General features: G+C 41.0%; 4 protein-coding genes and 1 non-coding gene across 6 annotated transcripts; 2 read left to right on the plus strand and 3 right to left on the minus strand.

Moving 5' to 3' along the window:
- Positions 1–559: 559 nt before the first annotated feature.
- Positions 560–5,883, plus strand: nudt22 (nudix (nucleoside diphosphate linked moiety X)-type motif 22). The gene is made up of 7 exons (XM_058650377.1): positions 560–834; positions 2,313–2,415; positions 2,790–3,441; positions 3,541–3,663; positions 4,256–4,353; positions 4,552–4,645; positions 5,702–5,883. The coding sequence occupies exons 2-7, from the start codon at positions 2,327–2,329 to the stop codon at positions 5,804–5,806; spliced, it is 1,161 nt and encodes a 386-aa protein (XP_058506360.1). The 5' UTR covers positions 560–834; positions 2,313–2,326; the 3' UTR covers positions 5,807–5,883.
- Positions 4,580–10,432, minus strand: si:ch211-107m4.1 (heterogeneous nuclear ribonucleoprotein U-like protein 2). 2 transcript variants are annotated; one of them, XM_058650376.1, is made up of 11 exons: positions 9,865–10,432; positions 9,665–9,741; positions 9,289–9,531; positions 9,035–9,147; positions 8,669–8,935; positions 8,292–8,414; positions 8,096–8,197; positions 7,694–7,862; positions 6,680–6,907; positions 6,553–6,593; positions 4,580–4,670 (listed from the first exon to the last, which is right to left on the minus strand). In XM_058650376.1, exons 1-11 carry the CDS (start codon positions 10,320–10,322, stop codon positions 4,635–4,637), a joined length of 1,857 nt encoding a protein of 618 aa, XP_058506359.1. In that variant the 5' UTR covers positions 10,323–10,432; the 3' UTR covers positions 4,580–4,634. The 2 variants fall into 2 exon arrangements, with proteins under 2 accessions (XP_058506359.1, XP_058506358.1); XM_058650375.1 differs by lacking the exon at positions 4,580–4,670 and adding an exon at positions 5,896–6,097.
- A 751-nt stretch (positions 10,433–11,183) lies between these two features.
- On the minus strand, positions 11,184–14,814 carry zgc:153018 (Transmembrane protein 179-like). Its single transcript, XM_058650644.1, has 4 exons — positions 14,309–14,814; positions 13,308–13,445; positions 12,744–12,822; positions 11,184–12,544 (listed from the first exon to the last, which is right to left on the minus strand). Exons 1-4 carry the CDS (start codon positions 14,629–14,631, stop codon positions 12,320–12,322), a joined length of 765 nt encoding a protein of 254 aa, XP_058506627.1. The 5' UTR covers positions 14,632–14,814; the 3' UTR covers positions 11,184–12,319.
- A 1,483-nt stretch (positions 14,815–16,297) lies between these two features.
- Positions 16,298–16,370, minus strand: trnaf-gaa (transfer RNA phenylalanine (anticodon GAA)). Its single transcript has one exon. It is a non-coding gene; the product is annotated as a tRNA-Phe (tRNA).
- A 249-nt stretch (positions 16,371–16,619) lies between these two features.
- hs6st2 (heparan sulfate 6-O-sulfotransferase 2) lies at positions 16,620–19,492 on the plus strand. Its single transcript, XM_058650636.1, has 2 exons — positions 16,620–17,559; positions 18,068–19,492. Exons 1-2 carry the CDS (start codon positions 16,982–16,984, stop codon positions 18,894–18,896), a joined length of 1,407 nt encoding a protein of 468 aa, XP_058506619.1. The 5' UTR covers positions 16,620–16,981; the 3' UTR covers positions 18,897–19,492.
- Positions 19,493–21,466: the final 1,974 nt, after the last annotated feature.

Genomic DNA, 21,466 nt, shown 5'->3' on the forward strand with positions numbered 1-21,466 from the left:
GCCATTTCCCCTTACTCTGTAAAATACTTGAAAGGATCATTTTTCACTTGCCATAAATAACACATGTTAAACTTGAGTAGAAAGTGAAACATTTCCTCAGTGACGTCTCAACTGTTCTTGCTCGTTCTTTTGGAGCTTTATTTTTTTGTCCAGACCGGAAATCGACCTTGATTTACAGGTAGCTTGACAAAATTCAAACACGCCCCTAAACGATTGATGCAGGATTTTAACTCTGTCGTTGCCATACTGTCCATCGCATGTGAAAAATAACTAGCACCGCGAGCGGTTCTGAACGGGTTCGAGCTCGAAGCGTCCACGCCTCCACGCGCGCCTCGAGCTCGTCTCATGTGTTTTGAATGTTTTCACTGATTTTGAATAAAAACTATTTATTGTTCCATATCAGAATAAACACTTTTATTTTGACATTATGTGAGATTTCACATCATCCGTCTATTTGTTAATTCCACAACTGTATAAAAGAGAATCTGGAGGATTAATATGTTTTTCCACTAGAGGGCAGACGAGGTCAACTCATGCCTGAGTGACAGCAGACTTTCCTTCCTGTATGTGTTCTGTGAAAAAAAGGAAGGCGTTCATTGAGCTGCTTTTAACGTTTAAACTCATCAACCAGTTTTCATGTAAATACAGCCGAAGACATGCAGTCAAATAGACGCAAAGGTACAGTCTAACACTCCACGAGTGGAGTGGATAACACGCTTGTGTTAACCACTCTACTGTGTTCTGTCGACTTTTCCGGCTGCCTTTAGCTACTTCCCATTCAGTATAGTTGACATCAGCACAGTGAAGACGCAGTGAAGCTGTTCTCGCAGGAAGGTAAGAGAGACAATAACATTTAATCTGTGAGTTCGTTATGATGCAGCAACACTGCACGTCACTGACGACTGAGGACATTTATCTGTAACATGATGAGAATCTGCTGTTTCTGTGTCAACTCCAGGATCCATTAAAAGTTGTCAAAAAATTGTAACGTGCACGTGGAACAGTTCAAATAAGATTAAAATCTCACAAAAAGACGGTAAATTGGTGAAAAAGCTGAATGATAAATGAATACATTAAAATAGCACTTTATATGTTATGTTATTATAAGGGCTGAGCTTATTACTCGATTACTAAGTTAATCGTCAGCTATTATTTTTCTCACACAAAAAATCATGTTAAACGTGAATATTTTCTCCATTTAACAAAGAAATCATTAAAACTGAATCATTTTTTACATTTTTTTGACCAAACAAGTACTCGATTAATTGAGAAAATAATCGACAGATGAATCGATTATGAAAGATGAGTTGCAGCCTTAGTTATATTTATTATAATCATTCTTTGCTGTTTTGTCCAGCTTGTTACATTAGACCAGTAGTTCTCAAACTTTTTGAAATAAGTACCACCTGAGAAAATATTGATCTATTTTTACAGGAGGCAGATTTATTCCCAATAAGATCCTTTTGCTCTCTCATCATCCTTCTCTTCCTCACATACAGCAGTTCTCCGACAAACATTGGGGGAAAGGGAGGAGTGAGCAGAGTCCTCTGTTTGTAACTAAAACATGTTCTTTGTCTCATTAAAGCCTGAAAAGGTTGTGTCAGTGAGGTTTGTGGAAAAGTAACCTTTGAGAGGGAGTGGTCATGTCACACCTTCTGCACACAGCAAATAACTGCTTTTAAAGGGATACAGGTTTTTTTTTTTTTAAATGAATATCCCCTTGGTTGTCATTTACAGTACTGTGCAAAAGTCTCAGGTCACCTCCAGCTTTGTTGTTTCTACATGGATGTGACTAAAAGTTGGTCTTATATATGAGCTCAAGAGTTTAACTCACACAACACGTGCGTAATAGACCTTTTTCACAGAAGCTATTTGTTTTCAAATAGACAAACACACTTACACTATTCAAGTGTAATAGTAGCCCACACTAAATAATTTAATTAGTAGAACAAATGGTGGCTTAAAATACTTTTGCCCAGTACTGACTACATTATAGTATTAGAGTACTGAATTATTCTACTCAAGTAAAAGTACCACTATTTTGATAATATTCTGCTCAGGTACAAGTAAAAGTACTGGTCTAAAAATGTACTCAAGTTAAAGTAAAATTGTTTAAAATGTCGTTTTAAAAGTTAACCTGTCTAGACTTTTCCTGGCAAAAACGTTCCAAATTAAAGTGGTGACCGAATAAAATATGTAAACACATAATGTGTCAGTCAAAATGGGTCAAAGGTCACGCTTTAACTTTCTCACTCACTCAGGGACCTTAATTAACGCTGCATATGCTGTGATGTGTGTGTGATCATCCACAGGGGGAGATGAAGACATGACGGACCCTGAAGTGTCTGTGCTGCTGCACTGTGCAGCCTGGAGGGGGCTGCTGGAGTCACGAGTGCAAGTGGAACTTTCTGAACGGTAAGAATGTAAATCAATGCCTCACATCTGAAACCAACTGAAGGGATCATAAGGAAAGTGTGAAATAGCATATATACAGTTGTAGGAGCCATGTCTCATTTTTATTTGTGCATTTTCTCCCAACCACTAGGGGGTTGTATTTCAGCTCCCAATAAAAAGTTTCAGAAGTGAAATCTACTGCCCCCCCCATCATAAACAGTCGTTCAGCAGATTGACTGAGGATTAATGTCTCTTGTCCCCGCTCGTCCCTGATTTCAGATGAAGGACGCGGCATAGAAAATAATGTCACATCGGTTCTGTTCAACAACAAATCACCAAAGGTTACACAGCGGAGCTTTAATTATTTTTGACTGTTTTCTTGACTTTCTTTTCAGATATAACAGGCAGACAGATGATGCTGTAGAGCATCACATAGAAGAGGTGTGGAGGGAGCGGGTGTCCAGAGAGCCGTGGCTCTTCAATGGGGCCAAATTCAGACTTCACTCTTTCTGCTTCACCTCCTTTAAGTTGACCTCATCATCATGCTGTACTTCTCCCAAACATCTGCCCTGCACCCATTCATGTGAAGTACACCGTGTAGAAGATCAGGAAGATAAATTACCAAACTGCCAAAGACGAGAGGGCTTGTGGGGATCGGGGGATGCTGCTCAGAAGAGTTTGGACCTAAGACACGGAACAGAAAGCGTAGAAGGTGTCATCCATCAGAGTGTTGGTACACTGGACCAAGCTTCCTCACACTCCTCTAAAAACACAGATGATCCAGAGAATGGGCCTCTTCTCACTCTGAGACTCGGCCTTACATGCTATAAGGACTACCTCGGAACCAACTGGTCCTGTCGAGTGGCAGGGCTCCGTCAGCGCGGAGAGGCAGAGTTCAATGATCCCATGGTGATGCTGTCTCAACCTCTGGGTGTGGGCGCCATCCTGTGTACTAATGACGGACAGGTGGTGATGATCAGGAGGAGCCAGAGGGTGGCAGAGGCGGGGGGACTACTGGACATTCCCGGAGGTCACCCAGAGCCAAAGGTGGAGTGAATTATATATATGTATATATATATATATAAAAAAAATGGATGTCACTTCTGTGCTTCATGTGTTCATTTCTCCACGTTCTGCTCCATTCAGGCAGTGTGTGAGAGTCTAGGTCAGGCAGGATGTGAGGAGATCAGCATGGTGATGATGCAGCGGAGGCCGGAGGCCGTCGTCTCAGAGCTGTTTGCGTCTGTGTGCGCTGAGATCAGAGACGAGGTGAGTTTGTGTCTGTGGACACTTCGGTAGTCATAGCTGCTGTAGGCAAGATCATCAAATCGGGGAGGTGGGGGCGTGAAAAAAATTCTGTCTTATAGGGGGGGCATGACAGAAAATAATAGAGAACCACTGCTTTATGGCAAGGTGGTTTTATTTGAAGAGAAATGTTCCTACACAAATGCATAATCAAGGTGCCGCACAAGAACAGTTAAAAACAACAGCTTTAAAAACATCAGCAAAGATAAAAAAAAAAAAAAAATCAAATCCACAGCAAAAAAGACTGTAAAAGAAATTAAAAGTTTATGTTCAAAAGTGTTAAAAGAGGTCAAATGAATCAAAATATTTCAAATCTCGAAAAGGTAATTAGAATAGATAATTAAAAAAAAGAGAATCTCAAAAAACACAGACGGATGCTCTTGTTTTCTTGTGATTATTGACCGATCAAAAAATGAGCAGGTTGTTGAGTTATTGCAAAGAAACTGTAAATCAGTTTCCACTTTATTATATGCATGTATTTACATTAGGAAATTGAGTGGAAACTGAGAGTGTGTGACGTGTAAATCCCTCACGTCTTCCCTCTGTGCATGTCCAGGTGAATGTTCCTCTCAGCTGCCTCGGACAGCCTGTCCTGATGGGCGTCGCTCTGAATCACACCAGCTCTGAAAGACCAAGCGCTGAGTTCTACGTCAGGTACTCGTGGTTAATTCTGATTTAAATAAGTGTAGCTCGTGTTTTCTGTTACTAGAGGAGCATGACCTTAAATTGGTCAAATTGCAACAGTCCCCTGAAAGTCCAGTTTTACTGTTCCGTTTTTTCCGTTACATGAGCAAATATTAAATGAAGGTTGTGTGTAATATTGGAGATTATGTTTCTAATTTGTGTCCTTAGTTGCTCACTGACGTCTGAAGACGTCAGACAGTTGTACTGGAAAGGGGGAGCAGAGGCGCACGAGTCCACGGACATCATCTTCCTCAGCAGAGCAGTGAGTGAACTACACAAGTAATGAGCTGGGGGGGGGGATGAGAATTTAAAGTGGAAATCTCAGATTATTGCTACAAAGGGAAAAATCATTAGCGGCGTTACAAAGTAAAATATGTTCACACGTCTTTCATATCCATTCACACGCTTCAACATAGGGTTAAGTGTCTTGCTCAAGGACACGTATAGTATAGACTTGCAGAGCCAGGATTTGAATCCTCAACCTTTCAGTTGAAAGACAACTTGCACTACCACTGAGCTACCATTGCTCAAACCTTACTTTTTTTTTTTTTAAACACTTTTACTTCAAAAACTTAAGTACATTTTATATCAGAAAATTACTTTTGATACAGTAAAAGACTTTTACTTAAGTAATATTATAAAAAGTGACTTCAACTTCTCCGAAGTCATTTTCTGCTTAGATACTTTTACTCAAGTATCCCTTTAAGGTACAAAACACAGAAGAAAGCCATAAGACTCATTAGTATGAAAGATATAGGTTTCATGTCCCTCGTGTCATCTCATGGAAATTGCTGAACTTTGTTGATCTGGTCGATCACCACATTCTGCAAATAATGTGTAAGTCACACAAGAAAATTCTTCCAAGCAACTTACAGAATCAATTTGAAAAAAGAGAAAGTCTTAACAATCTGGGGAAGGAGAACAGAGATCTTTAAAAAGAAAAAATGAAGAGTTGGATGGAGCACAGAATCACGGTCTCACAGATGTGAATCAGTCATTCAGATTCACATCTTCAATAAATATGACATCATTTAGCTTTACCTTGGTTACATTTCCATAATTTGTTTGGACTTTTAATTTTTTTTGTATAAAAGATGTATAATTTGTGTAATGTGCACTGACATAATGTGAAAGGGGGGCAGGTAATTTTCGTTAATGCTATTTTCATTACATATATTTTTATATGTTTTAATATATAAATAAATTCCTCCTTTTTGTAAGTGGACACAAATGGGGTGTAGTGTTGCAAGACGCAGGAAGCTGCGATTCAGGTTTAGTAAATGTGCAGTATGTGATTTGTTCTCTCTGTTGTTAATAGGAGGTGTTGCAGCTGGACAGGAGCCGTCCTCTGTGGTCAGAGCTGTGTCCTTCAGCTAAAGGAGCAGTGCTGCTTTATCAGACTGTGAAGCCCGACGGAGACTGAGACACAACCTGACACAAACATTTTTTTCGACAATTGTGCTATTAAAACAGTGTAAAGGTAATGTTTTTAATTATTTGTGCAGTGAAAACTAATAAAAAAATTTTTTTTTTAAGTGACCAGGTTTTTATCATTTACATTCTTAAATACTACAACCCTGACTAGCATTGCTTGGTCTGCACAGATGATTGAGCAATAATAGCAGGATTTTTTTCTCTAGCAGTCATTTCCATAACCAACGTAGCCAAAGTCTCTGTTGTAGTTGTAGCTCTGGTCCCGATAAGCCACATTCCACTGGAATGTAAATGACACAAAAGAGGGACATTGTGATTATCTCGCAGATAAAATGTGAAATACTTTTAGTGGTTTGCCTGGTAACCAGTTAAGTGATGCAGATGAAATAATACTGAACAGATTAACTAGTCTGCTCACTGTATGTGTGATTTGCACACAAACTGGTTTTTATATCTCATGATTAGTCAACATATCAAAAGCACCGGCCTGGAAAAAAAGCAGCTATGCTCACATGCATCATTGTTTTCACTGTTCACTGTGATTCATTTGATAATAGTAAAATTCAAAAGCAACAACACACATTCTAAAAGTCCACTGTGTAACAGTTAGGAGGGCGAAATTGAATGTGCTTTGTATCAGGCTTTAACTGATTTTAAAATAAGGTTTTGGTTTCTGTAGTCTTAGAATAAGCCTTTTACGTGTACAAGACAGAGCTGGTTTGGGGTTATACTCACGTATCTTGGGTGCTGGGTCCATGACAACATGTTGTTCCACCCTAAAAAAAACATTCAGAGGACTGTTATCAAAAAAGTTATCTTAAAAAAAAGTCACAAAATAATGTTCCTCGTTTTTCCTGCTGACCGTTTATCCCAGTCCTGTGGATCCTGTGTGATGGTGGACGGCCAAGAGGGTGGCGTCTTTTCCTGTGAACTCTGGGGTGTTTCTTGTCCTGTTTGGGGACGGGGGGCAGCAGTCTGCATGCACGGGATTTGTACTCCTGCAGGAGCATCTGTGCCTGTTCCTGAGGCAGCTCCACATATTGCAGCTCCTCCATCAGGTCAGTCTGCTGCACAGGAAGACTGCAGCTCACTGGAATCACAAATAAGGGTTCCATTTCATGGCATATTTACACCGAAAATAAATTGGTTTGAAACCTGATAAAGTATTTTCCCGCTGGAACCAAAAAATGATTGATTTTCTCTCGCGAACCATTATGTCATCAGTGGGTGTGTCAGCTGTAAGCTGTAGACAAGAGGAAGAAGGTGACGGGAGCAGGTGGTGAGTGCTGGACTAATGGATAAACACAATTTGCCAAATTAACGGAAGGAAAGCTCAAAGCAGCTCTATAAGATCTGCCACGTAGCCATTGTCATGCTCGATTCTGCTTACGTTGTGCATTGAGAAACAGCCACCGGTGATAATGTAGGGTGATGGAACATGTTTTTTGCAAATGTGGGCTGGTTTGCAGAGTCCACCAAAAGTTCCCGACGAAACACAAGCCTGAACAAGAGCCTTGCTGCCTTTAAGAAAGCACAAAACTAAGACAATGCCACCCAGCGTCCCACATTATCAACACATTACCCAATCTAAAAAAAAACAAAACACAAACACTCCCCCCTTCAAAAATGTTTACACCCTATGACGAATCATTTACTATCCGAGTCTGACAGACAGTCAAACGCAGCCAAACATAATCTAACAAAAGATCCTTTAATCCTTTGTAGGAATGCAGAATTAAAGAAGTACCCAAGAAAAATGAGTTCTCACTTTCTCTGGGAGTCATTCATCTCCCTTCCTACAGAAAGAATGCAACAGACGAGAAAATAATGTTCATTTGTAATAGAAACTGACTTCCAGCTGCAGATCAGTGCACACCTTGGAGTTTGAGCAGTGCCGTTTGTGGGATGTGCTCTTCCTCACTCATCTTGTGTAGGGACAGTCGTCTCTTCCACTCATCTGCAGATGGAAAAACTACCAGCACCCGCCTCCTGAAGCCTGCGAACAGCTGCAGTTTGTGACGTCTTGCCGAGAAGAAGATGTTGCACTGGAAACGGTAAAATGACAGAGAAAATGTCAAAGTGGAAGTGATTGGTCCGAATGGTACATCTCAAAGCATATTCAAGGGCATAGCAACCTCTAAAAAAATGATTAAAACACTAAAATGTGTGGTCTAAGTGATTTAAATTATATTAAAATTATAGAAGTGAGTAGGTCAAGTCACTAAGCAGGCTCTTTAACTGACCCATGTGTAGAAGTGAAGGGTTAAAGTTACAGTACCTGGTCCAAGATATAGTTTCCAGGAGTCTGAGCAGCCATCTCAATTAAAGCAGTCAGAGACTGTGAGGCCTGCCGTAACCTGCTGTCCCTCTGTCCACCACTCTACACACACACATGCATGCATATTAGGATCAGCTGGTCAGAGGTTAAACATCATCTGTGAGTGTGAATATCAAACATGAATGGAGTAACTGACAATCATGCATGCGAGCAGCCCCTCTGTGCTCAGCAGCCTGTAGTGTTTCTGTGGATGCTGCTTCATGTGAGTCCTGGCCCAGTGGCTCTTCCCAGAACCAGGAAGCCCCACCATCATCAGCACCTGGAGAAAGGAACAAGAAAATGAAGGCTGATACATAAAAGGGACTGTACTGCTTAAAAAGGGACAGTTCAGGTTCATCAAATTCACGGAATTTTAAAGGACCACGGCCAATTCCCTCAAATTCAAGGGCTGAATGAGCTGACACAGCTAAAGATGGGAGGGCATCTTATAAGAGCTGCTTCACCCATGTTGTCCACTTTTATTGAATTGATTTTACATGTTTTTTGTAGAAAGTTGTAACCCCCATCTCTCACCTCACACTGTGCTCTGGAATTAGGGGCCAGCGTAGAGCGTATCCTCTGCTCAGCAGTAAGAGCGGCCAGCGGCGTAAAACCTGGAGGGCTCAGATACCAGGGAGGAGTTGTGGGGTCAAGGAGGAACCTGACTGAACAGCTCTTACAGAGAACGTGAGGGAACAGAGGACGACCATGCAGCACAGAGGCATTGAGGGAAAAGGCCACTCCCATGAAACGACCGTTCTTATGGAAAGAGAGCTGAACACCACCGTCTGTGGAGAAAGACTGTGGGTATAAACACAGACACAGAAGATTGAGAAATGACTTGCTATGTTTACTGATTTTGTATAGACGGAAAAAAATTAGAAGGAAAGTGTAACTCACAGCGTAACAGCCAATGATATCCCCCACTGAAAACCTTTCTCCAAACTCTTCCTTCTTTCCACCTGACACTATCTTGCTGCTGCCGTCATAAGCAAAGGAGAGCTCATCCTCACCTGGTGTGAGACACATTGAAAAAACAGAGGGACATTGAAACATGTTACTATTAAAGGCATTTTAACATGAATAAAAGAAAACTCTGATTAACTCACTTTCTCGAGGAAAGAGGCTGAAATGATGACAGAGCTAATCCTTACCCAGCAGCAGAGAGGTGTCCGCCACCGACCAGCCAACTCTCACACCATAGGACTCGGTGAACTCCTGATCGTCCAGCTGTGTGGTCGGCAAGATCTTCTCCAGCCTCACCTCAAAGCCCACCCTGCCCTGCAGCACCCCATGGGTGAGCCTCGAGCCTGACCAAAGTGAAGGGGACTGAGCCCAGAACCGTGGCTGTCCACATGATCCATCAGAACTGACCTCAAAGTGGAGGTGACTATTATCTGTGGTGACAACAGAAGGAGGTTTTTAAAATAATTATTATAATTTGTCTACCTTGACAAATGTCTGAATTCTCTGAGTACACGAGGTTTGTTTCCCCACTACAATGATGGCAGTTGTTGTTTAAAGACTCACATGGATCTAGGCGGACTTTATCTTCATCCTGTCTCTCTGTCTCCTCTCTGTCCACTGCAGGCTGTGGTGATTTGGCTCTGTTTAAGAAGAGGGAATAGGGACTAACTTTTAATGAGGGTTTTTGGGGGTTTTTTAACCACCAAAGAGTGTTATGGAGCAATCCCTACTGACTCTTGTCCTCTGTGCTGCCTGTGTTTTACCTCTTGTATCGTATCTCCTCTTTGAATTCGTAGAAAGCTCTCCCTCTGCCCGTCTCCTCCTCCTCTGGGGACAAATCTTCGTCCACATCTATTCGCTCAGTCACGGAGCAGTTTACGGACTCTGACAGCAACTCCGTGCCGTGTTGTACTGTAGTCACACCGGTGTCGGTCTCAGTCTGGGTACCGCTGTGTGTAAACTCCCTGGTGCTGTGCACATAACATGGTGCAGCGATACCCGCGTCTGTTGATGACGGGGCACAGTCCTCCACTGTCTCGGTCGGTTCGGTCGGTTCGGTCGGTGTTGTCGGTGGACAGCTCACCGGCAGCACCTCATGTTGTAGTTTAGACCATAGTCTGTCTACCAGCTCAGCCTTCAGTCCTCTACTGTCCAAACCTACTTCTTCGAGTCTGGAACGCAGCACCGCCACTTTTAACTTTTTAATATCCGATAACTTCATTGTTTAAAAAAGATCTACTAGTTTTAACTTAGCGACTAAAATCTTGCTAAACTCTAATACAACTGTGACGACAACAAGCGAAGCTCAAAACTCGGGAAGAAAACAATTCAATATGGTGACCTAGTTTGTGATTGGCTCGTTGCTTCCTCGCTTTTGTAAACATTGTCACGTCAATCACTCTCTGCGCTCTTTACTGCCACCAACGGCAAGAAAAGGACACTACACCTAGTGTTTAAAGTCTTGTATAAAGTACCTAAAAGGGATACTTGTGTAAAAGTACAAGTATCTTACCAGAAAATGACTTAAGTAGAAGTTACATTTTTTAATAATATTAATATATATATATGTATTTATTTATTTAATAAATTAAGTAAAAGTATATGACATTTACTGTACTTAATCATCACATACTGTAAATGATGTATATATACATACATATATGTATATATAAGCAACACTCGCTCATAACAATTGTTACATGTATTAAAATTGTGATTTTAAATGCAATATGCTGCTTGTCATATAACGATTATATTTTTTTCTTTACCTAGTAAACTCTGCTCTCATTATATAAGACCTTCCATTACATTTGTGTTGACCTTTCCTGTCTGAGGAATACACAATGCCACAGCCGTGTGACAAATAATCTCAAGTGGAGTCAAAATTACCAACGGTATATTTAATTAATCAAACAAAGCCACCACAGTTGTTGGTTCCAGTGTTGCATGTCATAATTTACTGCTTTTCTTGTTTTTAATTTTATTGTTAGCCCTGAAAGTTTAGAACTGTGAGCTTTCCCTTGACATTACCATTATTTATTTCAAATTATAGATATTTGAAATAAAAAAAACTGAGTATGTATGAATGATGAGAGGCTTTTTATTCTGTAAACAAAACAAATGAAAAAAACATGAATATAAATATTCTCAACAAACACGTGGAAGGGTTAAAAGTAATTACCATAAAAAAACATTTATTCTGTTACAAATCACAATTTGACTGTCTCGTCGTCGTTCAATCAGATTTATTGCTCTGCTGTCTGTGTGTCATTACAACCACTCTGATTGAGGAGAGAAAGTTCTAATAGTTTATCTAAAAAAACCAAACTCAGCTAACTTAGTAACTTCCTTCCTCTTCACTGAGCCTTTTCCACACCAATCTCTCTCAAAAAGATCCATGAAAGTTTAGCCCCTGACTATCCAGGACAGGGTCTACATGGTTGGCTAGAGAGGATATGACTGCTTCATTAATGGCCAGAGAGTGGCTGCGTCCACACTAACGGCATCATGACACAAATCATCACAAGAGGAGAGAGGCAGCAATAACTCTCTCTGTTTGCAACAGGACATTCGGGTCATGCTCACACAGTGAGCCTGTTCCACGTACTGTACATGGCGACTACGTCACACTCTTACCACATGCTTCACAATAAAAGCGCCTCAGTGCAACGTCAGAACATCACATTTATACCAAGTCGACTAAAAGGTTTTCTCCCTGATGTGGAACCAACTGTGCAAACTGTTAGGACTCCAGCTGAACATCTTTGAACAAACATGCATCTTCAATATAGCAAAGTGTTTAGAGTAAGCACCATCTAGTTGCATGTGGTGTCACTATGAGGCGGCAGGTGCTTGATTTACACACTGTAATGTAATGTAAGCAATGCTCAGACATCACAATGAAGCCTTTTCAGGCTAAATCCTATTTAAAACAGCCAAAAACTGATTAACAAAAAATATTGTTCAAAAGTATTTTTGCTTCACAGTTGAAACATAAATTTGTTATGTGTTAATCATTGGCTGAAGTTAATTTTAACATTATGAACTAAACCAATTATTAAAACAGTAATATTATACATGGACTGATAGGACTTTAGGAGTTCACATTACCAGGAGGAATGAGGTTAAAAAAATAGGTGTCAAACCTAATTTAAATGACATAATTTAGATATTGAAAGTAAAAATGTCCCCTTATGTAACAACCTCCTTAACTCTGAGTTAGACTAAGATGGTGGGTGTTGCTGGAGGACGAGAGGGCAAGCTGCTGCTGCTGCTGGAGCTGCTGCTGCTGCTGCTGTTGTCAGACGGACTGTGACCAAGAAGGAGCTGCTTCTCTCGAGGAAGACAAGGCCGGCGGATGTGCTGACTGTGGGAGTGGTAGAGCCGGAGAAAGGCCAGGATGGAATGAGCCAGCCACAGAGCCGTCACACACCACAGAGACACCTGAGGACACGAGGAGTGACAGTGGAACAACAGACAAGGCTTCAAAATAAAATGAAGAGATACTGTATGCACATATTGTATCTGATGAGATCCATCCACAGCAACTCGGTGAGACCTTGTGCTGTGCAGTTTTCATCTAGGCTTACTATTATGTGTGGACTGTAGTATAATGCTTGTGTGCAAGTGAACGCGTACACACCTGTGCCAGACTGAGCTCTGTGTAGAATGACGATGTGTCCACATCCAGGTAAAGAGGAACAGATTGGGACTCTGCACAGCTAACAACAAACATTAAACAAGACGGGATGATAAAGTATTCTCAATTACACTGAGATAATGGAACACATCATAACAAAAATGTACAACCTTTATTTTATTTGTATCCAAAAATTGCAGCATTTTAAAATAAACAATGATAATTTTCTTAAGACGATGTGAAATGAATAATTTTTAATTTCTTAAATGTGCCTGTTTTGTATATTAATACAGTAGCTGTACAATAATGACACCACTATGAAACAACATATATGCAACATTTCTATAGACAACTGTCAACAAAAAAATGACCATTTAATTATGAAATACTGGAAGACTGTTTGTAGCATCTCTAATGTTTAGATATGTTTTGATTTTGTGGATTTGGATTTGCAAACTTTCAATTCAAAAGAAAAGAGGTAAGGCATTGATATTCATGATTTATAAATCTTGTAAACAATATTATAAAGCCGTGTAGATCAAATAAGTTTAGAACCAGGAGACTCACGTGTATGGCTGCTTGTTGTTATCAGTCACAGTGTCACACCAGGAGGACAGACCCAGAGACAAGAGGACACTGGCCCCTCCAGACAGGAAGAGCACACACACGCTCAGCAGCACAGTCAGGAAGGACGAAAAAAGGGTGCTAAGCATAAACAGTGCAGTACATATTAGACATGCTGTCTATGTAACATGATGTCCATAGTGTTGTTTCTGCTGAATTAATCATCTTTTTTTTATGCTGATGTCACAAATAAAGTAAGATAAGTATGGTCATTTTGATCACAAACTTACAAGTGTTGCCCTCTGATAGTCATTCAAGGGAATACAGATTTCAGGCACTTCTGCACTTCATTTACTTTCCAGACTCAAAGATTACATACATTTTTAAATACAGATTACAATTTATTTAGGTTTATATATTATTATATGATTATTTTCAGTTAATCTATGAATAAATCAGCCAGTGTTTCCCAAACCCGTTTTCAAATGCCTTGTTTTGTCCAGAAAAAAATAGTAATGAATAATAATTGATTAATCGTTGCTGCACTAAATTATTTTTTTGGAGTTGTGACCATACATTTTCAAAATATTATTGTCAATAGCACAACCTTATTTGGGGACATTTCAAACATAACAAAGTAACTTGAATAGCCCGTAATATGAATAATGTAAATTTCCCGTATTGCTGTTGCAGCACAGAAGTGAATAAAGTACAATAAAATACAAATTACAAAAATAATATTTTGTATGTTAAACACATGTATCAGAAACTGCCCATCCCTGGTCCTGACAAACATCCTCTGCTTGACGAAAGCCAAACATACACTTGCATTTAAACACGTATTAAGTGTTTAATTAACAACTAAACAACTAAATATGTATTATTTGAGTTCTGTGTTTTGTAATTACACCAATGTTGTCAATGTTGCCTTGTAAACAACAGCAGTCACGTAGTTCTGTAAAGTACGTCCAGTACTATCTGTGTGTGTCAGTGCAATCACTCACTCGTCATGTCGTCCGTGCAGATAAAAGAGGCACCTCCAGCCCTGCGCGGCACCGTACAGCACCGTGAAAATACCCACGAACGTGGAGAACTGGCACGCCGCCAGTGGGCCCCACTGCTGCACCACCAGGTGAGAGGCGTGTCCCGGCTGCTCCGTCGCCTCGGCCCGGTCCTCTGTTCTCCAGTAGCCCGTGGAGAAAAGTGCGCAGCGGCCTTTGAACGCGGAGCCGTTGAGAGCCATGGGGATGACCACCAGCAAGCCCGCCACCACCGACGCGGCGTGGAGCGCACAGTGTGCCAACAACAACCGCCGGTCCAGCTCCATGTTAGATAAGATAAATCCAACTACAGCGAGGTGAAATAATCACGAATTAAAAAAGCGTGTAGAAAGCATGCGCAATGTGTTCAGTTAATTCAGTTTCAATGTAACGGTTCACAGTAGTACCGCTGCTGCTGCTGCTGCTGGTATTTAAAGAAACAAGGGCGGGGACCGACTCGTCTGTGTCTGCGCATTCCTGCGCTACAGAGGAGGAGCAACCACTGACAGACGTCTCACTCCGCCGCCAATTCCAGGAAACACAAAGAATCATCAGCACTGTTGGTGTCATAATTACCAGCCTTGTATAGAGTACCTAAAAGGGATACTTGAAATTAAACTACAAGTATCTTACCTGAAAATTACTTAGAAGTTGAAGTCACTTTTTATAATAATACGTCAGTAAAAGTCTATGACATTTACTGTACTAGTCATTTTTTAAGATAAAATGTACTTAAGTTTTAGAAGTAAAAGTGTTTTTTTTTTTTTTAAAAGTGAGGAGGAGTAAAGAGTGAGCCACGGTAGCTCAAGTTATCTTTCAATTGAAAGGTCGAGGGTTCAATTCCTGCAAGACCCCATATTGAAGCGAGTGAATGGCAAAACTATAGAGTAAATCAGGTGATCGACTAGAAAAGCTCTATATAAATACAGACCAGTGCCTTCTTCTGATTTTTATTTGGTAGTAACAAAAAAGTTAGAGGAAATTTAGTGGAGTAAAAGTAAAAGTTGCTAGAACTACAAATGACAGTAAGTAAAGTACAGATATGTGAATTGTGTACAGTGACAGAGTATTTGTAGCCTACTTTATTACAACACTGATAATAACACTCCTGTAACATTTAGTTGTTAGACTACACAAATACGTATACAACCCTACTCTGTGAATTGAATAATTGCATCTATGCAGCATAAATAAAGAAAATTCACTTTACCAGCCACATTGTTCAATTCTGATACAAATCGGATTCATTACAGATCATATTGGACAGTTCACATTCAGTTGTAAGTGTTGAGCATAGTGACGCATCTGTTCACTCCAGTGATATGTGGGACTACACATTCCCCCTGTGATGGTTTGACCTCATATCTGTTTTCGGCAGCTGGTCTCTTTTCTGTTAACTCATGCAGAAGAGGATTTAATCAACCAGCAGGCAGACACAAACCGAGCTGTCTGACGAAGGCTGGCTTTAATCAGTGACGCCATTACCTGTCACCTGGCAGACTCTCCTCAGGCAAATCAGATCGCTCCCTCCATCTTCTGAAAACCAATCAAATCGCTAACCATATAATGCTACTATATTTTTCATTATATTATTGTGTGTAATAAAGTTTTTACTTGAGATATAAATGTTGTATGTGCTTTATTATCTGGATAAAATTAGTGCAGTTTGGGGTGTTGGTATTATACTGATTTGGAAAAAACATGACATTTTGGACTTTTTGAGGTGGTGACATAAATTGACATAAACATTAATGGACATCGTGGGTTTTGTAAACAATTTACAACTAGTTTGTTGTTGCTCACATTAACACTGTGATTTATGGTAGGAGTTCTCAGAATTAGAGGAACAAGAGTGATACGGATGGAGAGGTCATTGGAATAAGTAAGTAGCAATCTCTCAGGAAGAATGTTAACACCTGAGTTAAACAACATAGCTAAATGTAAAATGCAAAATGCCGAAACCCGGGATTGAACCAGGGACCTTCAGATCTTCAGTCTGACGCTCTCCCAACTGAGCTATTTCGGCGGTGAGAACAACTCTAATCAAAGGCCCAATTTGTTAGTACAATGACGTACGTGTACTACACAATACACATGTATGTAATTATATCTCAATTCAGGACGTTACGTTTGGGTAACTATCGATGGCTGGCCGCGACGAGGCCGCTGTCAGTTTCCGTGTAAAGGTTTGTTTCTCTGTGGCTCTCTGGTTCGACACTCGACAGCAAGACAGCACACGGTGACGTAACGCCCGTCCCCCATGAAGCGCAAAGGCTGCTGGGAAGTAAGGTCAAAAATCACAGGCTGCTGTTCAAGACAATCACCATCGACTGCTGCTGGAAAGATCGTCAAACTATTACTCTTGGGGTACAACACGTTTGTATAAGTTTGTTCGCTCAAAAGAGACGGATCGACTTTGCTAAGAATTATTCAACATTAAACTTAAAACACTCTATCGCCCTCGTGCACTCTGCCGAAGACACAACACCGTGGCTAACTAACGTTAGCTGGTCAGCTGCAGCATTGTTATTGTTTTCGCTGGGTTTGGCGGCCGTATAAACACTACTCCCCGAGGTACCCCAGCCCAGGCAGGGGTCCGGACTGGCTGAGTGATGTGTTTCTGCTCCTCCCGGGAAGATGGATGAGAAGTCCACCAGCAGCAGCCACCAGAGGCTCCTCATCGCCCTGCTCATGTCGTTGCTTTTCGGAGTCATCACGGTCCAGTATGTGTGTCCCAGCAGGTCCGAGTGCCACATGCTGCACCAGTTGGGATCCTGGTTGAAAGTCGGCAGTGCACCTGGTCCCCGGAGCAGTGGTAACGAACCCCGGGACGTGCTCCAAAAAGACCCGTACATTGCAGAAGACGGCGCCCTGGTCCGCTTTGTCCCCCGTTTCAACTTCACCAAAGACGATTTAAATCGCGTTGTAGACTTCAACATCAAAGGAGACGACGTTATAGTTTTCCTACACATTCAAAAAACAGGTGGCACCACCTTTGGGCGACATCTTGTGCGAAATATCCAGCTGGAGAGACCGTGCGAGTGCCATGCGGGCCAGAAGAAATGTACCTGTTACCGGCCAGGTAAAAAGGAAACCTGGCTCTTCTCCCGGTTTTCTACCGGCTGGAGCTGTGGGCTTCATGCGGACTGGACGGAACTAACCAAATGTGTCCCGTCACGCATGAACACACGAGAGGCTCCCAAGAACCTGCCCAGGTTGGTATACATACATTCCAATATGTTAATACAAAGAAGACGCAGTAAAAGTCAATGCAATTCAGTGTTTGTACATATATTAGGTAATGACTAGGTAGTAAATCCATCAGCATAAATGTGTTAGTTATCTCATTAAAGGGCGTAAAAATAAAACAAAGACACCAGTACACTGATATAAATAGTTACTGAAGATGGCAAGGACGTTGTCAGACACCTAAAAGCAGTGGACTATCCCTAAAGTGATTTAACATGATCTTTGAGAATGTTCTGAGATGTGTAAAACAGTCAGATAAAGGGATTTATGTCCATGCTGAATAGTTAAACATACCACATACTTTTTATAGATGGCCCAACTAATATGTATTATTATTTTTGTATGTTAACACCTAAATCCTGTCTGTCTTGTGAGGGCGCACACACAAAATCTCAACACTAACATGTTGAGATTTTAACCCTTGTTGCAGCAATAATTAAAACTGCAAACCTGATGTAAACTTTTTCTTTCCAGATGGAACTATTATTATATAACCATCTTAAGAGATCCAGTATCACGCTATTTGAGTGAGTGGCGTCATGTGCAGCGTGGTGCCACATGGAAAGCCTCCTTACACGTGTGTGATGGACGTTCACCAACGCTGTCTGAGCTGCCAAGCTGCTACCCTGGAGATGACTGGTCAGGCTGCTCCCTTCAGGAGTTCATGGACTGCCCCTACAACCTGGCCAACAACCGGCAGACCCGCATGCTGGCTGACCTCAGCCTGGTTGGATGCTACAATGTCTCTGCCATGAGCGAGGACGAGCGCTGGGCAGTACTTCTGCACAGTGCTAAGCGTAACCTACGGGACATGGCCTTCTTTGGGCTGACTGAGTACCAACGTAAGACACAGTACCTGTTTGAGCGAACCTTCAACTTGGAGTTCATTGCACCCTTTACACAGCTCAATGGCACACGTGCCTCTAGTGTTGACATACCTCCTGAAATACAACGCACAATCCGTCAGCTAAACCGATGGGATGTAGAGTTGTACGAGTACGGCCGAGACCTTTTCTTACAGCGTTTCCAGGTGGCGCGGCAGCAGGAGCGCAGGCTGGCCAGAGAGAGGCGGCAGCAGGAAAGAAGGCGGCTCCGTGGAAGGCTTACAACAAAGCAATGGAGGCAGCTGAAGCCCACAGAAACACCCCGTCAGCTTGACAGCCACTCTGTAGTTACTGAGGAGCAACTGAGGAAGAAGGCTGGTGGAGACAATGTGGAGTTAGAGATGCCTCTCCCAGAGTGGTGGGATTTGGACGAGAATAGCACCATGGAGGATTACATGGACAACGTGGAACAGTGGTAGGGACAGGAATGAGAGGTCTTAATGCTAAATGTGCCATGTTGTGCATTGTCTGTTGTTAATAAATCCAAGTTATTTTTGTATATGCTCTTCATTATCTTTACTCAATGAACTGTTTTAAAAAAACACATGTATTTATTGATAATGATTGTATGTCTTCGCCACAACTGATATTCATAAGGTAATGGATGGATTTTTTTTTTCTTTTGCCAGAAAAAGAAGCTGCTCTTTCTGCTGTCTTACACTTGTCCATGTTCACACAAGCCTTTTAGTCTCTTCTCCTGGCTTATAAATACATTTGAACCCTCATCAAACTTTAATTGATGGGAGGATCCTGTTTTTGGTCAAATGAACAATATAATACTTGTTTCTATTTAAAAAATGTTTGTGATTAACAATCAATATTTTTTGCAAGATTGTTGTCTCCTTTGAAATGTGTACATTTTAAAATGTACCTGTGTTTTTAAGTGTCTCTTTAAGTGACAGAAAAGAACGGCATTTTCATAGATACCTCAATGTGTTGTGTTAACTGCTAATGTTGTAAAATTACTGAATGTGTCCCAAGTCTCAATTTTTATATAAAAACAATTTTACATCTATTGAGCTTTTGTTACATTCTTGCTATACAGATATATATTTTTCTGTCGCACAGTTACTGATTATCAGAACAAAAGCCTGCAGGCTTTTTGGTTGCATTTGTTAAACTCTGGAACACCAGCAGGGAGCGCTGAATTGCTTAAATCAAGACTTTTTGAGAGGAGACTGAGCTGATTGTTGACATCACAGCTTATTTTTAACTTTGGTTGGGTGGGAATTGAAGCAAAATTATAGAGGAATACATCAATTCAATGGCTGCTTCTAAATTTTAAAGAATTATTCTGCAGTATACCACTAAAACTTTAACAGCACAGTTGCATTACAAGGTAGGAACCGTTTAAATGTGGTACATTGTCTGCATACTACATACTAAAATATTTGAAGACAGATTAGAGTTTCCAAAAGGGTGAGAAATAATACAGATTTTTTCTAGGTAAACAAAAACATGCATTTATAAGGTTTTCCATCCCCTGCTATATTCAGCTAATGTTGGGAGTTAGTTCACAAAGATAAGCAGTAGGTGGCGCAAAGTTTAAAGTTCAGGTCACCACAGCAGAGGGATCGGAAGGTGCATTTTGATGATGTAAAAAAAGAGTGCCCAGCCAAATTTGTTTTTATAGCTGCTGATGAATGGTCACGTTTCACTGCTGCTTAACAGTGACTGTGGTATTCATATTTGCTTATGTCAAGGAATGTTGTGTTTCCACATCAGTCTACACATACAGTACCTCCTCTCGTCGGCTGGTTCCCTTATGTTCCCACTGACATAAAAGTAGTCATGGAATGTCTTAACGTCATTTTTGGTTGAATCTGTTACACTTATTTGCGCTGACTTGCCCGCCTCCCTCTGTAACTGTAATGTGATATTTCTAGATGTTTTTTTCCCAAAAGGCCTGTTACTCAATTAAAGGTGACCAAAATTAAACAGTCTGTTAACTTGAATAGAAATACAAATATCTATGGATGATCATGGCATGACTCAGTGAGCACTAGAAGTTTCCGCATATTAACTGTAGGACGGGTCTTGTCGCTATACCGATTGGCATTTTGAGTAGTCAATAGTGACACAGCATGGAAAACAGCCTACTTTGTTATGGCAGACCTCTCACCACCACTGTTGCCTTTATTTGTGGTGTTGTTTTGCATGGTCACTTCTTGGTTTTCAATAAGCTAGCTTGACTATTTCCATTAATCTACCAGCCAAAGATGCAAAGATGTTCTACAGTCAGTGTCTGCAGAAGTTATCAAGAGCATTATGCGACAACTTGTAGAATTTAGTGGATGCTGTGCACAGAGGGATGCAACAGTGCTCAATTAAGGAGCTGGTTTCTATTTCTGTGAAGGTTTTAAGGTGCATACAGTCAACTGAAGAAAGAGCTGAGAGGGATTTTTCGGAAAGGGGGATGATGATCTGGAATTTTTCTCGGGTTAGGACATACAGTAATATGTGTTTGAACTGATGCTGGTGATGCTGAGGAGGGAGAGACCAAAGACATGCGGTCACATCTCTGCAGTGGAGTTGATGCATCTGAATGGTACATCAGGTTTTTTCAGGCAGAGCATAAAAAACCCTTAGTATACTCCCTTGAGTACAACAAAGATGAGTCATCAAAAATCCCATGTGAATTTCAGGGCATAGCAGCCTCTAAAACCAGTAGGAATATGGCTCTTATATTATTATAAGGTCGTATACAGACTTACATACATGTATGTGATTAAAGCACTAACATTTTTTGATTGTGGAATAATAGGAACTTTAAATTGTTGCAAATGGTTTGGCTAAGAACATTTCTTTCAGCTTCTCCCTCTCTAGGGGTTGAAGGTTTTTCGGAGGGCTGTAGTGGTGCCAGTACTGGACGTGACATACTGACCGTAGCACGCAGGCCCAAGGACTTAGCTGAACAATATGGCTGTCGACACCTACGAAATATAGCCTTTAAGGTGACATTTTTTACTTGTTATATGGGGTTGCCACA

Source organism: Solea solea, chromosome 14 (assembly GCF_958295425.1).
Source record: "Solea solea chromosome 14, fSolSol10.1, whole genome shotgun sequence".
Lineage (NCBI taxonomy): Eukaryota > Metazoa > Chordata > Actinopteri > Pleuronectiformes > Soleidae > Solea > Solea solea.

What these genes read in the sequence shown, in the direction of transcription:
- zgc:153018 (XM_058650644.1), bottom strand. Translation starts at nt 14,631, where the DNA reads ATGGAGCTGGACCGGCGGTTGTTGTTGGCACACTGTGCGCTCCACGCC. An exon ending in CTGCACGGACGACATGACGA is followed by an intron (nt 13,446 to 14,308) that starts GTGAGTGATTGC and finishes GTTTATGCTTAG; the next exon opens with CACCCTTTTTTCGTCCTTCC. An exon ending in CAGAGCTCAGTCTGGCACAG is followed by an intron (nt 12,545 to 12,743) that starts GTGTGTACGCGT and finishes TCGTGTCCTCAG; the next exon opens with GTGTCTCTGTGGTGTGTGAC.
- si:ch211-107m4.1 (XM_058650375.1), bottom strand. Translation starts at nt 10,322, where the DNA reads ATGAAGTTATCGGATATTAAAAAGTTAAAAGTGGCGGTGCTGCGTTCC. An exon ending in GGACACCTCTCTGCTGCTGG is followed by an intron (nt 9,148 to 9,288) that starts GTAAGGATTAGC and finishes GTCTCACACCAG; the next exon opens with GTGAGGATGAGCTCTCCTTT. An exon ending in GGACCCAGCACCCAAGATAC is followed by an intron (nt 6,098 to 6,552) that starts GTGAGTATAACC and finishes TTTACATTCCAG; the next exon opens with TGGAATGTGGCTTATCGGGA.
- hs6st2 (XM_058650636.1), top strand. Translation starts at nt 16,982, where the DNA reads ATGGATGAGAAGTCCACCAGCAGCAGCCACCAGAGGCTCCTCATCGCC. An exon ending in GCTCCCAAGAACCTGCCCAG is followed by an intron (nt 17,560 to 18,067) that starts GTTGGTATACAT and finishes TTTTCTTTCCAG; the next exon opens with ATGGAACTATTATTATATAA.
- nudt22 (XM_058650377.1), top strand. Translation starts at nt 2,327, where the DNA reads ATGACGGACCCTGAAGTGTCTGTGCTGCTGCACTGTGCAGCCTGGAGG. An exon ending in CAAGTGGAACTTTCTGAACG is followed by an intron (nt 2,416 to 2,789) that starts GTAAGAATGTAA and finishes CTTTCTTTTCAG; the next exon opens with ATATAACAGGCAGACAGATG. An exon ending in GCGCTGAGATCAGAGACGAG is followed by an intron (nt 3,664 to 4,255) that starts GTGAGTTTGTGT and finishes GTGCATGTCCAG; the next exon opens with GTGAATGTTCCTCTCAGCTG.